The sequence below is a fragment of the Opisthocomus hoazin genome, chromosome 1 (assembly GCF_030867145.1).
Source record: "Opisthocomus hoazin isolate bOpiHoa1 chromosome 1, bOpiHoa1.hap1, whole genome shotgun sequence".
In the NCBI taxonomy this organism is placed as follows: domain Eukaryota; kingdom Metazoa; phylum Chordata; class Aves; order Opisthocomiformes; family Opisthocomidae; genus Opisthocomus; species Opisthocomus hoazin.
In genome coordinates this window covers 123,395,239-123,412,611 of record NC_134414.1, presented here as the reverse complement: position 1 = coordinate 123,412,611, position 17,373 = coordinate 123,395,239, and the positions used below count along the sequence as shown (strand labels likewise).

The 17,373-nt window shown below is 46.7% G+C and overlaps 1 protein-coding gene across 5 annotated transcripts in view; it reads left to right on the top strand.

Annotated features, from left to right (window-relative positions):
• ILDR2 (immunoglobulin like domain containing receptor 2) overlaps positions 1-17,373 on the top strand; it is a 43,367-nt gene that overhangs the window by 12,135 nt on the left and 13,859 nt on the right. For 3 of the 5 annotated variants that reach the window (XM_075434534.1, XM_075434524.1, XM_075434515.1), the window contains exons 4-6: positions 7,829-7,885; positions 12,338-12,484; positions 13,234-13,410. In XM_075434534.1, coding sequence (XP_075290649.1) covers positions 7,829-7,885; positions 12,338-12,484; positions 13,234-13,410 — 381 coding nt within the window. The remainder of the gene's footprint in view (positions 1-7,828; positions 7,886-12,337; positions 12,485-13,233; positions 13,411-17,373) is intronic. The other 2 variants (XM_075434553.1, XM_075434544.1) reach the window with 1 other exon arrangement.

Here is a 17,373-nt window from a genome sequence, read left to right as displayed (position 1 = left end):
CAGTTCATTGTGGTTGTATTGGAAGGAAACACGTAGCTTAGGCTGCATTACCTTGACTGCCTCTGCTTTTCTGTTCACTGCAGCCTGTGGGTCTGACCTTGCGCTTTGCGCAGCACTCCGCCAAGTTTGGCAGCAGCATGAAAGCATACTTGTCGTGGGCATACTTTGTTCTGCCTCATGCTGTTTGGCGCAGCTTGTGTGTATTTCTTTTCCTGGGTAGTGTGTATGGAGGCAACATTCCGGCTTTCGGAGAGATTCCAGGTTACCTACCCATTTTCCTTCTTTCCCCTTCCCATTTTTTCCTTCTTTCCCCTTCCCGTTTTTTCCTTTCTTTTCCTTTACCTCTCCACATTGATGGATAAAGGACGAAGCAGTCAGTGGTGAAAATACCGTTTCTTAATATTCCAGCATCTTCTGGGATGTTTTTTATTCCGTCCCACTGCTTGGTGAGAGACACCGAGTACAAATGTAGATCAGAGTGATTCCACAGTCCTAACGGACGTATGGTAAAAGAGTTCTGTTTGCTGTTTTGATGTTTGCTGCTTTTTGGGTGGAACCCAGATTCACTGTTAGAGCAGTTGGAGCAGCGGTGGGATAGACACTGCGATTCCCAAAGCACGTTGCTGTTTGCTCCCTGCTGACAATGGTCTTTCAAATGCAGTTTCCATTGCGTATTTTGGGGCTGCTGTGTGATTTAATAATGGATTAGATTTTTGAATAGAGCAGAGGTTCTACCTACTGGTGTTGTCAGCGGAGGAAGACAGAAAAATCAGAATGGAAATGGGAAAATATTCCTTCTAGTGTTTTCATATGAATCCCAAGATGAAAGGTGTGTTTAGGTTAGAGAAGGATGCTGGTGGACAGGGCAGTTGAATATCACCTAGCGACCTTGAAAGGTCCGAGGGGCAAAAATGGTAGATAACTAATAGCATCAATGGATTAATGGAGATTTACTTAGACAGAAGTGGAGGATCCTGCTTTTATACAGTGAATTGCACCATTAAAAATTGGTCAAAAGCTGCTTTATCACAACCTGGAGCAAAATCCAAAACCTGAGCAAATTACAGCATTCTTTTTTTCTTGGGCAAGCAATCACAGAGACTTCCAGTGAAGTCTTAAGTAGCCGGTCAGTCTGGGTCATGATGGGGTTGCAAGTGGAGTTTTGTCACCTGGATGTAACATGTTGATGCACAAAGCAGCTGGACTACTCTAGGTAGCATCAAAGAATCCCATGTGCTGTCTTCATTTCAGGCCTATTTCAGAAAAGCATATAAGCATTTATGTATATCTATTTGTGCTCAGCAAAGATGATAGGATTTATAAAGCATACCTGATGTTAAGCACGTGCTTACGTGCTTTGCTGAAAAGACCATTCAGTAGGTCTTGCTTAGTCAGGGACTTCAACCTTCTCTAGCGGAATCAGTACAGGCAAGGGAAGAGGGACAATAACCTCTTCAGAAACACAGGAGGTTGGCTGGTAGTAAGCCTCCTTCAGAGTAAGGAAAGAATTTAAATTAAAAACTACTATTAGACTTTTAGTAAATACGTGTATTTTGGTGGCATTTGGAATCTCTGAATGGGGTCTAACATGCTGGCAACTCTGAACTCTGCTTCAGCTGGGGCAGGACTAGACTAGTACAGGGCTTAGCAATTCCACAACAGGAGTCAAGCGATGCTCTCTCTAGTAAAACACCTGTGTTGTACTAGAAATGTGGAACCCTTTGCTGACATTACAGCTGGGCTAGTGAATCCATTTGTAACTTTATACATTTTTATTTTCTAGAACTATTGTGATTGAATCAAAAAGACTGAATCCTAAATTTAAGAAAGGCTACATTTCTATCTTAGTAGCTAGCAGCTGAGTGTCCTGATTCTTGAAACGTAGACAGTGCTATTAATCAAGTTGTTATTCGTAGCCCCTGTGCTCTGCTTTTTATATGAGCATGTCAGTGAACTTCAGTAAAGTCATTCATTGCAGCCTTTGTTGAAGGGATCTGCAAGTGTACCAGAGCAGTGTATGCAGGGTGCCTGGAGTAACCTTCAGATCAGAAGTACAGGGCAGTGTCAGCAGATACCCCATCCTAGCTGCACATGACCCCACCTCACATCTAGAAGCAGTCTAGCTTAATTGCATGGGATTGCTTATAACCCAGTAAGCCTTTCTGAGAGCCAGCGTTTACTAGCCAGGTGCAGAGTCCTGTGAAAGCAGCTATACTGCTCCCTTCCCAAGCTGGTACAGCTGTAAAGCAGTGGCTGGTAGGTATAGCTAGGCACAGCTGGCTACCCTGAAATGCGTAGATCTGTGCAAGCTTGGCAATGTTTGCATTACGGGATTTTTACGTAGCTTAGATGTGCTGCACGAAATGGTGGCTTTATTCCCAAGGTCATGTCAAGTTCCTGAAAGAGGCGGGAAAGTGATCCCGTAATCCCAGTTGTTGGTTTGATACTTTGGTTAGGGATCCATGTGCTTTGCTAGACAGTTACTGCCTCTTTTTTTTTTTCCATCCAGTTTGGCAGCTAATACTACATAAATTATATATTAGTGAAATATTATTTGATAGTTAATCTTGTAGAAGCTTCAGCTTCCACTGTTGTTATGCTTTAAATAACGACGACTAGCACTTGACGTTTTTGTAATTTCCAAAGTCAGCTGGCACTTAACATAGGTAAACTGACGTCTTTGGTAGTTCATATTACCAGCCAATATCGATATAGCCTAAACGCAAAATTTATGAAGTCTAACACCTATAGGTTGGAAAGAATGTAGATACATATACACACAGCATATTGCACAGTAATTAATGTGCTAATAGAGACATGCGTTGGCTTTCAGAGAGGATAAATCTCTACTGGGATGTGTGTGTATGGTGTGCAATGCTAATAAGACAGTTCTTACTCAGCAAAATGACTCAATAGCTGGTATAAATATAGCCAGGTTTGGAGTCTCTTGTGTGCCAGGGGAGACTGTGTTATAAAAGTTGATGTGGTTTCAGAGACAGTAAAGTTCTTGGCCAAATTTTCCCTGACAAGACGATGGTTTTAGGATTTTGCTCTGTTTTGCTGAAAAGCTGCCAGTAGCATCGGCGCCAGTACTTGGTCACAGCAGTTGGCAGAGATGTCAGTGCTGTTGGCCATGTGTCGGGGAGGAGAGGGCCAGATCTCAGCCAAAGAGGTGTCTGTAAAGCAACTTCACGGCGAGGGCTCTGCAACCTTGAGCTGCGCCTGCGTGACCGAAGGCGGGTAATGCCAGCAGGCGAAGAAAGTGATCGGCACGGGAGCCCTCTGCTTAAAAGAGCCGGGAAGGCGATGCCAGGAAGGCCGCTGCTGTCCTCCCACCCCCAAAACGTTCTGTTCTCACTAGGCACTGCTGCCCTGCCCCGGGCCACTGTGCTGCTGCCTTTGTAATCTGGGTCCAATCCCCCTCGTCCTAGCCTGGACTAGTCCTAGTTATTTATTTCACACCATTTAGAAATGCTACTTGTTGCCAAGGTTTTTTTACCCCTCTTTTCCTCCTTATTTGCCAGCGACAGCCACACGCTGCTCACAAAGGAGACTGGCAAGATTAAAAGACCTCCCTTACTAAGGTAGCCATAGCAACAGCCTCCTTGGAGGTCTTTGTTGGCTGCTGAAACTTTGATCTCCAAGAAGGGCTGCTGCTGTTTCTCCCTTCAATTGAAGAGGAGGACGGGAAGAAAGGATAAAGTTTACTCTGAGCAGAGGGAGCACGGAACAACTCATTGCAGAGCCATACTCTCCCAATAAATCTCACAGCAGCTTCCTTGTAAATCAGATACTTTTCCAAGGGCCACACTTCCTCTCCTGTCCTTTCCAGCCTTCCCTCGGGGCAGCATCCTGTGCCAGGGGCCTCTTGCTGTGGCACGGCTTGGCAAATTTTTCCGCTGCTAGGGAAGAAATAGTTCCTTCTGTAGCTGCTGCCTCCTGTGGTCCCGCTGCTGCAGGTAGGGCTGCAGAGGCAGCCCCCAACAGGGAAACCAACTTAGTTCCCATATTTACCCAATATTTATCACATTTATGCAATTTCCAGTATTTACCATGTTCCTGTATTTACCCAGTGGCCATGTGCCTGACTGCACCTGCGCGTACTTTATTCATGTCATCACTTCTTTTCAGCTGCACCACTTACCCTAATTATTTTTGTGTCTCTTCTCTGCAGACTCTATGCTAATTGTCTGCTTGACTCCAGGTCCTCCCTGATCTGCTGCTGTTTGCTGTCTCGCTCTGTCACCCGCCTGCCTCCTGTGCATTAACTCCTGCCCTCGCTCGCCTCCTCCGTACCTCTGCACCTTCTGGAGCCGCTCCGCACCCCCTGGCTTTTTCTCTCCCATTCCTACTCCTGCCCTCTCCCGCTGTGCTCTGCCAGTGCAGACGGGGGGCTTGCGGGGCTCCCTCGCACCTGGAGGCCGGCTTGGCCCTGGGATGTGCGAGGAGCCCCATGAGAGGCCGCTGCGGGTGGGCAGAGCCCCACAGCAGCACGGTGGAAACAGAGGCAGGATCGTGTCCCAGATCCATGCTGGAACGAGGACAAGCTCCTAGCTCCAGCAGAGCCGCCCGGGACAACCCCGATAAACGGGGCCATCGCCTGTTGCCTCTTTCCCCCGGGGGTGTCTGCTGGGGCTGGGTGGTGAGAGTCCGCACGGAGGACACGCAGCCCTCGCGAGTGGGGCTGCGGAGCTGCCGTGTCTCGGAGCCCTGCCATCCCCTTGCTCAGGTGGGCAGGGACGCCGGCCAGGGGTGGTGTGGCTGGATGGTCTCTGGGCAGGACGTTTTACAAAGTTGTTTTTTCCCCACCAGCTGCTGTCTAGCCCCAGCCCTCCACCTTAAAGTTTCCTTTGGAAAAAGCAAGAGGGAAGTGAGGTGAGCTGAACACCCATGGACGGAGCTGGGTGGGCGCCGGCCGTGGGTGCCGTGGCCGCCTCCTGGCTGATGTTTCAGCCACGGGTCCCACAGGAGGCCTTGCTGGCTGACACCCTGCCCTCTCTGCCGTGGCTTCGGGCACCACGCGACCCGCCGCCGTGCCGTCCCGGCTCCCCTCCGACAGCTACTGCTGCAGAGGGCAGGCAGGCGAGGGTCAGCGGCAGCCCTTGCCCCCGAGAGCCGCCCTGGGCCCCTGCCCGCTGGCCGGCTGCCGGGGTGGTTTTGCTCCACTTGTTGCTGGCAGCGGTGGCGGGAGGAGGAAAGTCGCCTTTCAGTGAGGGGCAGTGGCGGGGAGCCTCCCGTTGCTGTGGCAACTGCGGGGCCACCATGGCGGCCAGCAGCCCCGGCCTGCTGGCTTCACCCGCTGAGGGGGAAGCTCAGGGTGTGGGAAGGGTTATCAGCAAATTAATTCAGCCCGGTGCAGGGAGGGGGAAGAGCCAGTGGGCTGGCAGCTGCTGGGGGCATGGCAGTCCAGAGGTGGGCTCTGTGCTTGCTGGCGGTCACCTGGGTTCAGGCTGAGCCGCGGTGGCTTTGCTGCTGCCTCAGGCCCTCCCGGGCTTTGGGCATCCCCCGCCCATGGCTCTGGGGCCCCCGGGGCTGTGCGGCCCCGCTGGTGGGGCAGAGGGAGGAGATTTCCCACACAGATACTCAGCAGAGCAGCGTGAGGCCACACAAGCAGGGTGATCCTTGACTGCCTGTGGGCAGCACAGAGGAACTACTTTGGCTGTCTTTGTAACGAGTTACCAAGTTCTCAGGCACTGTTATTTTTGAGGGATTCTTCTTCCCACTTTAATCAGGATCAGGAGGTACCATAAGAACCAGCACTAGCAGGGTTCAAGGCGCTTCGAGTCAGTTCAAAATAAAGCAGGCACCTATTTGAACTCATGAGATGGAGTTTCTGCTCTTTGCAGGTGTCACTCCCTGACCTCTGGTACCACAAATCCCAGCCTTAAATTAGGGCTAAATAGCTATATACCTCTGGCTATTTGTCCATTGGTGTCTGCTCTCGAACTAGGGCTGCACGTGGGCTTCTGAGGAGATAATAAATTGGCATGCATGCTGCATGCCTGTGTCTGCTTATGTGTTCTGTGTGTGTGTGGTTCATGTGTACGTTGTTTGCGTACACACATGCGCACAGACGTGCACACACATGGCCTATGCAAGAATTGCATATTTTTTTGTGCATGCTGGGGAAATAAGGAATGTATTTAATATGCACATGAATCAGAATGTAAATCTACCATACTGTGACACAAGGCATACATTTGGTGCCTGTGTTTGGAGCCTGCTTATGGCACCCAAGACTTAAGCCACACACATGTTGTGAATGTGCCTTGTGAGGAGAAAGCATACCTGAGCACTTGCCCATAACAAGCTAGCTGTGAGGAGTTTGGACACTTGATCCTTCTAGAAAATGGACTGCAAAGAATGTCATGAAACTCTTTGTGTATGTGGATGAAAATGTTGCAGTAGACTGATGGCCAGAGTCCTCCTTCAAAGCAGTAAAAGAGAAACAATTATCTGAAGGATCGCCATTGTATCTTTTGCTAAGGCTTCAGGAGCAGTTCATCATGATGGCGTTACTGCGAGTACGGGACAGCTTTGATGGGTTGCAACTGGTTGCAAAGCACTGACTGCATTCAGAGTATGTTTATTATGGCTCTAGCAGGCATCCTTGTGGGTTTTTGATCTCTACAGAACCTCTGCTGAAGCACTGAGAACAAACGGACAGTGGGAATTTGATTATAACATGCTTCAAGGACAGACTAGAGGCCAAGAAACTTGGGATCCAGTTCATCATTGTGTCCGAGTGCTGCTTAGTGCAGGACCTGAAGGGCATGTGGGGAGGTTAAAGGTAGCTTTCTACCACTTTTGCACTGGCTTACCCGTAGCTGCTTCTGTTATATCTACAATGTATGTTTCTCTTCAGAGTGCAGCTCTCCTACCTTATGCATGTCTTAAAAAAAACCCTAGCATGATCCTGGTGCTATCTAGAAGAGCACGCAGCACAGCTGCACGTAGGGCTGTCTGCCGATGCACAGGTGTGTGTAAGTTATAGCTGAACACCGTGCAGGATGTTTGCTGTGTACTAGAAATATCCCAGTTATTCAGTGCCAAAATAAATAGGCACCAAGCTGCTTTTGGGCTTGGATTTTGTTTGTATTCAATTATAAATTAGAAGTTGACTTGCCTTTTTTTAATTTTCCTTCTACAAGGTGATTCCACATATTTCTACATGAATCCTTCCCTGGTTGGTTTGCTTTGCATGAGAGTTGGCCTTATATCACACAATCTCACCAAATTGCTCTTGCATCTTGAAATAAGTAGCACATCCTCACAGTCGTGCTTCAAGGCTCCTTTCCTGGAGCTGTCTCTGCAGTTGCAGAGCCCCACACAGAGAGCACTACCCACGGGTGTTGGATGCGTGTGGCTGACTTGTCAAGGGCCTTGGGTTAAAGATATTTCACACCCATCCAAACTACATCAGTACATTTTTAAAGTAAACAAAATCTTTCTGTTTGAGGGCTGTTGTGCATTTCCAGGAGCTTTTTGCATGTGTAGAGTTTAACTCCAGAAAGATGTTAACGTGTAACCACGCTAAGGGGACCTCCCTCTTCTTGTCATTTTGTGCCTAGATGGGAGAAGCTCTGTTTCAGATTCTTTCCTCCACAGCTCTGCTGATAAAGATAAAATTCAAGGACACAGAAATGGCAGAAGTGCAGAGGCAGACACCAGGCATGGAGCAGGATGACATCTATGGTTGATAGGAATTCACTTAACAGAGTGCAAGTGGGCTGATGAGGAAGGGGACTGGAGGCTGAGGCAGGGGCTGGGGAGTGTGTTTTTCTTGCAGTAACCTCTCTCCTTATTCTCCTCCTTCTGTCTTTTCTAGGCAGGACAGGGCTGCTTGCTGATCTCTTGCCCAGTTTTGCTGTGGAGATTATGCCAGGTATTCAGTCATTTCACCCTTCAATCGCCTGGTCCTCTGTCATCTTTTCTGTTCATTCTTCTGCAGCATCTTTATGTGGTGTATGTTTCAGTCTTATGTGTGTTTTATCTGGGGATAAAAAGAGAAAAGCATGTTGCTTACTGGGAGAGTGTGTTGGGTTGAGATCTGAAAGAGCTGATGCTGGGACTTGGGGGAGGAATGGCTGTACTGGGAGCCGACATACAGAGATGGTCAATGTCATGCCAGGAATGCATGCAGAAATGCCAGCGCTGTTCATAGGAAGTTTTATGTCAAGCTCTCTGCTCTCCCCTCTGCTAGCACACAGGTAACGCTGCTCCAGCCTGCGAGACCTCGGCAGCCTCGTGTGCCCGTATGGCTTTTTACGTCAGCTGCTCTCGTGCAGGAGTAACTTCCGCTCCCCAGACCCTATCCTGCGGGTACCGTTACAGCCATCACCACAGATGGTAGCACAGGAGGTGCTAGAAATAGAGCACTGGTTAGCAACCCATCAGTGGCACAGCCCATCTTGTGCTGCATGGCCAGGGCATGATCTAGGTAGCAGCAGGTGGTTGGACCAGACATGAAAGCTCTGTGCCCATGATAAATCCCTTGCTAGCCAAACTAATGAGAGCCACCAGCTCTGTCACTGCTTGCAGAGCAGAGACTGTGCAGCAGATTGTCCTTGAAAGGGAAAAACTGTGGGAACATTTAGCCCTTGAGTCATCTGATCATCCCCTGACAGTGCCCAAAGAGTGTTTCTTTCACACGTTTGTGCAAAAATGCAACTCCACATAAACGTGTGAAGCTATTTTCAAGTCTGTCCCAGAGATGGAAACAGAGAAGGCAGACACTCCCCCACCTCCAGTGTCACCCGAAGCTTCCTGGAAGTTCAGCATGGCAGGAGAGGGATTGGGCTTTTCAGCATTGATGGAAGTTGATTCTCTGTTACCTAACACTTTTTTTCCCCCTGCTATTTACCATTTTATTGAATGGGTATAAAATTCTTGTGTATTGGCCTGGTAGCTTTCTGGTACCGTCACTGCATGGGTATAAATAACAAGAAAGCGTAAAAAGGAGCAGCAAACCACATTTCAGCTGTTAGCATTGCCTGTTATCTGAATAAACCAAAGCAGATGCTCCTGCAGGCACAAAACAGTAGTTTCCAGACAGCGAGGACACAGCTTGGTAGTCCTTTGAATCTCAGGGCTACATAGTTGTATCTGAAACTGGTTGAATCCCAGTTTCATGCATAAAGGAGGAACCAGCAGGCTCTTCTGCTGTTTTCCTAACCTTGTGAGAGAAGCAAATGGGTCTGACTTTCTGTGAAGTAAAATCCCTCTTGATTCATAGGTCCCTGTGACTGGGACACTGATTTCAAACATCTGCTCCTGGTGCTGAGTGAGTACCTTGCAATGTACATACTAACCTGACATCCTTTTGTTCTCCTAGAATGTTTTCAGAGAGACCACAGATGGTCTTATAAAGGACTTGCTGTTTGGGTTTTTGCTCTACCTGGCTTTTATCCTTTCTGGAGTGGTTGTGAACTGTTCACTAATAGCTTTGGAGATCTGACGTCTGAACTTTGTTGCATAGCTGTGGCTGGCCACCTCTGTTGCGTGATACTATTTCACCAGCTTCTCTGTATCAGTGATGGATATAGAGAGCAAGATGACAAAAGAAAAAGCCACCGAGCTGCTGCCCTGCTCAGATTGGCATAGTTTAGGAAGTACAGGACTGGAAAGGACAGTGTCTCGTTATCTTGCTTGCTATCCCGAGCGCCATGTAATTTCATCCTTCCCGTAAGCTTAGCAAGCTGAAGAGTAATCTGGGTTTGGCCTTTCTCTCTCTCTCATTGTATCGCTTTCTTTGATGTGTTTCTTCTAACTTCCATCTACGTTACTCATAGCCTGTTCATGCCCGTTTATGTAAGACCTTTACAATACCTACTTTTCCTCCTAGCACTTGTCCTCCTAGCATATTCACAGGCAGCAGCTACGTCTGCTCTCAGCCTTCTTTTTAGTAGACTAGTGCAGCAAGCTTCAGCTCTCCTGCTGCAAGGCAGGCTGTTGAGTTCCTTCATTGCCTTGAATCCCTGCTTTGCAGCAGCTCCAACCTGAATTCATCTTTTCTTGTACAAAGCTGACCAGAGCTGTATAACGTCAGGAACTTCAGATGAAGTTATATGGAGGCCTTGTATGATGGCATTAATAATTTCTGTAACGTTGCTGGAAATTCCTCCTCTACTGGGTGTAGGATTACATTCACCATTTTTGTTGCTGTATTGCATGACTGGTTACAGTTGTCTTCTGATGAAATAGTGTACTTTCTTTTCTTTTTCAGTTGTTTTCAGCTAATGAAGTCCTGCTCAGGGCAGAAATTGTTCTTAATCTTTGAACGTGTGACCTTGAAAGTATTACTGCGTACCTTGAAATTCAGTATATTGCTGCATTTCATGTTTCTTATTGTAGGCCCAAGGACAACTGGCCCTTTCTATAACACATCCTAGTCTTCATCTTTAGTGACAATGCTTCTCTACCTCTTACCCTCAAGCTACATTAACACATTCTTATTTTCTGTGTCAAGGTCATTCATGAAAATATTAAATAAGATGGCTCCTAGAACCAGCACTTGAGGAACTGTGTCAGGAATCTCAGCTCTTACTTTTCCGTTCATGAATGCTTCCCTGCAGCCATTTCCTTATTCGTTAGCTGAATTTTTCTCAGCATATTGTAACTTCACAAAAAAAAAAAAAAAAATTCCCCAAGGACCAAAATTATCTACAAATTTAAATCAAATTTATCTGTTTCAGCCAAAAAAAGAAATTAAATGTTTTATATTTTTTGAATATTTTACTTGACACTTCTGAAATGAAGTGTTTTGATTTGTAAATGCCACATATTTCACTGACATTTTTTAAAGGAAATTGTAAGTTCTAAATTAAAAATGGCTTTAAAAAAAGGGAATTATTTGTAAAAGAGTTAAGGAAAACTCTAACGAAGCAAAGGCTTTTACTTTTGTTCAAACAGAGTGCTGTGGATTAATAGAAAATGACACTTCTTATTTTTGCATTTTATTAAGAACTAGAAAAAACTTCTGTTTTGATTGTTTCAGTCGGATCATATTTACTCGACTTTTCAGCTTAGCGACGCAGGTGAGAGGTGCACTGTTTTTGCAGTGTGATTCTGTACTCACATTGCATCTTGTATCAATACTTCTCAATCTTGAATAATATCGTACCAGGAGGCCCCTTAGTGAATGCTGGACTTCTGTTCAGAAACAGTGGTCTGCCGCTTATTTTTCTCTGGGGCGGAGGTGAACTCTACCCTGCTGCAAAGCAGCCCCACCCTTTCTTTTTCTACTTTCTTACCATCTTTCCAAGGTGCTTGAATAACCACCTGGGTCCATCTTTCCCCGCAGATTTTCCCTTGCCAGTGGTCTGACTGCTAGATAGGCTGGTGCATCTCTCTAACGTAAAACCAGCTCCGGGCCTCCTGCACGTTCCGCATATTGAAATTTCTTGGTCTGGATGTGTTCACTGACTGTTCCCTTAATTCAGGGAATTGCCTTGTGGCGGCAGGCGCAGCCTGGTGCACGCAGTCCCCTGTGAAGTGCGCGGTGGCTGGATGCAGAGCTGGGAGCTGCCCTGGCGTGGACTGAGCGCCTGCTCCCACCACGGCTGCTGCCGCTGCGGGTTTCCCAGCAGGAAAGTTTGAGAAGCATTTTCTCGCTCACCTTCCCATTCAAACCCCATCCCTTTTTTTGTAGACCAGTTCTTCTCTGCTGTCCCTTTCAGGGTATTTTTCAGCCATTCCGTTTTGGGGCCTAGCAGACATCATCTGAAGCTTCAGTAGGGGGATGGGGGGGAAAATGTGGTTGTTAGGTTTCCTGGCTGGCTGCAGCGCCTGAATAGGATGTTCGTTCAGCACATTGAAAAGAATAATTGCGTGCGTGGGCCTAGTTGCGAAGGGGCAGGCCTGGCTCATTTACTAGGCTATTTATAGCATGCTTTTCACCATCGTTTCTCCCATTAAAACTAGAATGTGGGTAAGGAACAAACACACAAGCGGGGCATGAACGTGGCTGGGAAGAACAAGTCTTTGATGAGATCCAAATGCTAATGGAGCATGTCCTGGGCCATTCATACAGGTCCGCTCTGGGGCGAAGGGTTTCTTTGCTGGGGAACCAGAGCTGCTGCCCTCTCTGCTGCTCGCCTCTCGGCCAGCCAGAGACGTCGCAAGAAGGGACCATATTTCTGTAGCTCCATTTCTCACTGTCGTGTGCCATTTCCACTTTGACGCAGAGGGGGACAGTCCTAGACCTGCAGGGAGTCCATTTCTATTATTCACCTATCTGTTCTGCCCCTATGCTCTCCCCTGGGAGGATGTTGCTGACATTCCCTTCCACAGTGATTGCAATCCTGTGTGTATCACCCTTTCTCCCCTTGTTTTCCAGAGTGGGTCTTCGTGGGCCTGGTGATCCTGGGCACATTCCTGTTCTTCCTCCTGGTGGGGATCTGCTGGTGCCAGTGCTGCCCACACAGCTGCTGCTGTTACGTCCGCTGCCCCTGCTGTCCTGAGTCCTGCTGCTGCCCGCGGGCGCGTGAGTGACCCTGTCCGAGCCTCGTTCAAATCTTCTCCTGCACTGCTTCTGCTCCCTGGCAGAACAGGAAGAGAATCTGCTAATATTGCTTTCTTTGCCCTGAGCACTTTGCTTGACTAAAGAACTAGTTCTTAGGGGGTGAAGCAACTGACTTATTGCTCAATGGTTGAGTGCTCAAAATTAATTACAAATGTAATTCCCTGAGCCCTCCCTGCCTTAGCAGCTGTGCCTCCTTCTCCAAAGTGTCATGCTCCTCTTCCAAAGTTGTTGTCGTGTCAGTGAATGTTGCGGGTCAGAGGTGAGAGCATCCAGGGAGGTTTCCTCCTGGCAATGCAAAGCAGCTGCCCTCTACAACAGTGCAAAATCCTTGCAACCCGGCAAGTTTCCTGGTCAGGCTTAGGCAGATCTGTCAAGTTTCATGAGCCTCATCCTTGCTACTGGAGTCATCAGTTGTTTTTTAAAGCTGAACTGCTGCTAAATTATGGCAGCGGTAACGCCGGCTGTAACAGTGTATGTCCTTCCGTTGCTGGGCATGTTGCAGTGCTCCTCTGACCCGACACGTGCATTTTTTTAACTCCTCTCAGTGCTCTTTGAGTCTTACAGAAATTTAGATTGGTCCTTGTTTCATTTGTCCACTTGTGTCCTGCTGTGTTGTCACCAATGTTGGTGACGTGCAGGTTTCAGCCGTGTGCTGTGTGGGTCTGTGGGAGGCTGGTGTGATGCTGACTGCTGTTCTTTTTCTTTTTCAGTGTATGTAGCAGGCAAGGCAGCAAAAGCTGGGTACCCTCCTGCAGTCTCCTCTATGCCAGGTCCATACTACATCCCCAGTGTTCCTGTAACTGGTGTCCCGTCTCCTGCTGTGCTGATGGATAAGTCGCACCCCCCTCCCTTAGCCCCGAGTGACTCCAGCGGAGGAAGCCAAAATGGTAATTTGCAGTGCCAGGCACAACATTCAGTTCTCTTACTGGGAGCAGAGCTGGGAAAGGGAGGAATGATTGTCACTGGTTGAATGGTATGAACAGAAGAAACACAGGGAAACTGTATTTTAATCCTGGCTCTGATAATGACATTTTCATCCCTTAGAGCTACATGGTGTTCTCTAGTGCCATCGGCACATCATTGCCAGTTTGAGGGTGTCTAATTTGGTCAGCAGGGAATGGGAAGCCAAGTTCGTGCCCTAGACCCCTCCCATTACTGCTGCAAACCCTGATTTGCAAGGGAGAAAAGGATGAAGATGACTTCAGGGGAGCAGAGACAGTGGCCATTTTCCCCTTAGAGCTGATGTCTTACAAGCTGCTCTCTGTCTGTAAACTGTTCTTCCTACCCTGTGCAGGGCACTGTTTGCCCTCTGGCAGCAGTTTTTGCTGCAATGTGTTTTACTGTCCCCGTGGCATTTTGGGCACAGGAATATGCTCCCTCGACATTTCTGCCCGAGAGCATTTGGGGCTGGAGCCCTCCCCTGCCTTACAGAAGTCAGTAGGTCACTTTTTTTGTTCAGCCTTTGCATTCGTGATGGGTGAATGATAAAAGGCTGCTAACTAGAAAGTTGTGGATCAGAGTATCGGTGTGATGACTCTGTCTTGGTGAGGATCACTTCTCCTGCTGCGAAGGAAGCTGCCATCAAGGAAGAAGAGGGTAGCTGCTCAGCCACATGCGAGCATTTCGGGATCAGAGTGGCTGTCTAAATTCAGACGTGCTGCAGCAGAAGGGCCTTTCACCAGTGTAGTCACCAAACTTATGCAGTGTGTTTCCCATTGATGCAGGCGCATGTCTGATTTCAAAGCACCACACTAATTATCAATTGTTAAATTTGCTCATGACAAAATGTTGATAAGACACTTCTGAAAAGATCAAGTAGTGTAATCAAATAATTAAGCTTTTGGGACAACCCTACACATCCTTCCGCTGCCACAGTCAGTATATTAACCTTTCTGGAATTAGAAAAAGTATATTCCTTCAACAATCATACTTTTTTTCCCCCCACTGAAATCAAAACAGAGCTCTGGAATGAAGCATTTTGAAATATGAAATAAATCAATCACTGATCCAAAGCAGGACGTATCCAATTCAAAAACCTTTGTCAGAAAATGATGAACGACAGCCCGGTGCTTTAATTTGTTTCTCCTGTGAAAAATGTCACTGCATATAGAGCATGGTATTGGCCATGGGAACTCCAGGGGTTTTTTAAGAGTCAGATCACAGCCCAATCTCTTCTCTGCTGTGCATAACTAGCGGAGCACAAATGCAGAATGAAAAACTGTGGATGCGTTTGGTAACCAAATTCAATGGCTCTTAGCATACCGTGTTCAGTACACAGAAAGATGCATTTACTGTATAATCCAAATCAGCTGGCTGGGCTTAATCCCTGAACTCAGGACTTGACAGGAAATACTATGTGTTGCAAATGCAATGATTATTACAGAGTTTTAACTGTTGTGGCAAGACAACAGAGGTTCTTAAGCTTTTTCTGTTTCTGATTAATATTTTTTGCAGTAATATGGACAAACCCTTAGTCTGAATCATGCACCTGTTGTGCAGGGAGCTGTGCAAAAAGGGTATTACTTGAACTGTGGAGCTAAGGAAGGGTGATACCCTGCACCCTGTTCCTTTTCTCTTAAGGTCCTCCACAATGCCAGAATATCTCCTAATTACAGGCTGCAGAAGAGAAAACATTATGTGGCTGTTCCAAGCTACTTACTTGCTGGTTGGCCAGACAGCAGGCTAAACAAAACAGGTAGTGGTGGAGTTTATAATGAAGGCCTTTTTGCAGAAGGAGCACTAATTATGGTCTCTGTGTCCTCCACACAGCCAGCATAGGTCTGATTTGAAACTTGGTATCTTTGATACTTGAACCATTCTGTCAAGTTTATTTAAAAAAATGGGATCAGAAGTGCTAGGGGACAGAGACTGGAGGATTCTTTAATTCTGGCTGCCGGGCTAAGAGGGACATCCTTTGCCCTAGATTCTTTCTGTGCTTGTAAATGACCCCTGTGAGGTGGTCTAGCGAGCAAACTCAGGCATGAGGACATTTAGAAAATTTGTCTAGGGTTACATATAAGCCATGTGACAAAGCTCCAGTGAAGCCCAGGGACTCCATCCTAAACTTAGGGCTGAACAGGGAAAATGATAAACTTTCAGCTCTTATTTAGAAGAGTGTTGGTAACACGTAAGTTAACATGTCTGCTCTGTTTATTTCAAATGCAGTAATTACCTTGGAACTCTTGCATAGATTCCTTAAACAGTGTACATGGGGAAGCTTTTGATCCGAGAGCTGGAATCCTGAACTTTAATATGGAAAGTGTCTAAGTATAAGAAATCATTTACTTCCTAACCACACTTGTCTGAAAAAAAATAGTAGCGCTGTCCTTCCTGGGGAGGGAAACGGCTTACAGTTTTGGCTAACTTGGTTCCACCTACAGAAGAATAAAAAAAGTGTCCACATTTAAACACAAATTAAACATTAGAAATTTTTTAACTGTTCAGGAGGAAAAAGTTGGTCTAACAGGGAAGAATGTTCCATTCCCTTTGACTTCAATGAAAGGTTCTGGACAAATAAATGGTTAACGTCTCTGCATCTTCATTGCCTTATAATTAAGATAGGCGTAAAAATATTCAGACCTTATTAGAGGGTTATGGCAATTTACAGATGATGAAGGGCGTGAGGAGGAAGCAATAATATCTTTGGTTCTCACACGAAGGAATAATAAAGAGATTTAATAAGTTGAACATGCAATATCATTGCAAGAAGTGTTTAATAAATAAACGCAGAGACAAAATATGCTTTATCTATAATGGAAAATACTTTTTATGAGCTCTTCACGGTCATCTTTGCAGATTTAATTCCTAAGTTAATTTCTAGATGCTTGCAGAATTAAGCAAGAAATTAATTTGCCTTTTGATACACAGCTGCAATAGCAAGTTGAGCATGAAGCTAGCGTGAAGCCTAGCTAATTCTCCATCAGTTCCAGGAGCTATAGATGTTGCCCGCATAGATACTTGGCACAGCCCTGCGTGAGTATTGGCTCTGGGGAGACAGTCTGGAAGCTGATTTTTCAGGTTGCCCAAAGGTCGTTAGTAGGTCAGAGTCATTCCCATCTGATGGTTGTTTTCTGGCCTGTGTATAAATGAGGTGGTAACTTAGCTGAGCTCCTAGTAGACACTTTAGAGGAAAGAATAGCTAGAGGCCTCTTTCCTAGCGAGGTACCGGACAAAGGTCAGCCATGATGGTGAGGTGAAGTGGAGGACTCGCCTTGCTGTTGCTCATGCAGCACAGCAGGAGTCATCGCTTCAGAGGCCAGTCAGTCCAGCCCTTCTTCATAGCAGCAGTCTTACTTCAGGAGACGTGATGGTCTTCTGCTTTGGAAGGCAGAGGCAGGGTTCCTTGTGTTCTGTAAATCACTATGTGCATTTGCGGTCATTGTGCACATATTTGTGGGGATAATAAAACACAGTGAAACTCCAGACTGCTGTCAGCTGAGGTATCTGGAGACACGGTGAAAGCAGGACCCTGATAGACCCGTACTATATTTTAACATCTAATACCTTTCCCAAGTACAGATACACAAGGTAATATTTCAAGATGTAGTTACTTACCTTACATGTGTACAGTAAAAACCCACAGTAAAGCACTTTCCTCCTGAAGCAATTTGCAGGATTATTACAGGAATCATTCTACCCATTTCTATGGCACAGCCATTTCTGAAGTAGAGCACGGTTATTTAATAGCGCACAGATACATGCACAGCAGTTTAGGACAGAAGGTGCCTAAGAATACCTCTGCCAAGTCCTTGTTCAGCCCACACAGTGCATACTATGCAACGTACTACCGAACCCATATGTTAGTAGCTTGATGTATCAGGGTGTGGGATAAAACAGAACAGGTTGGCTCA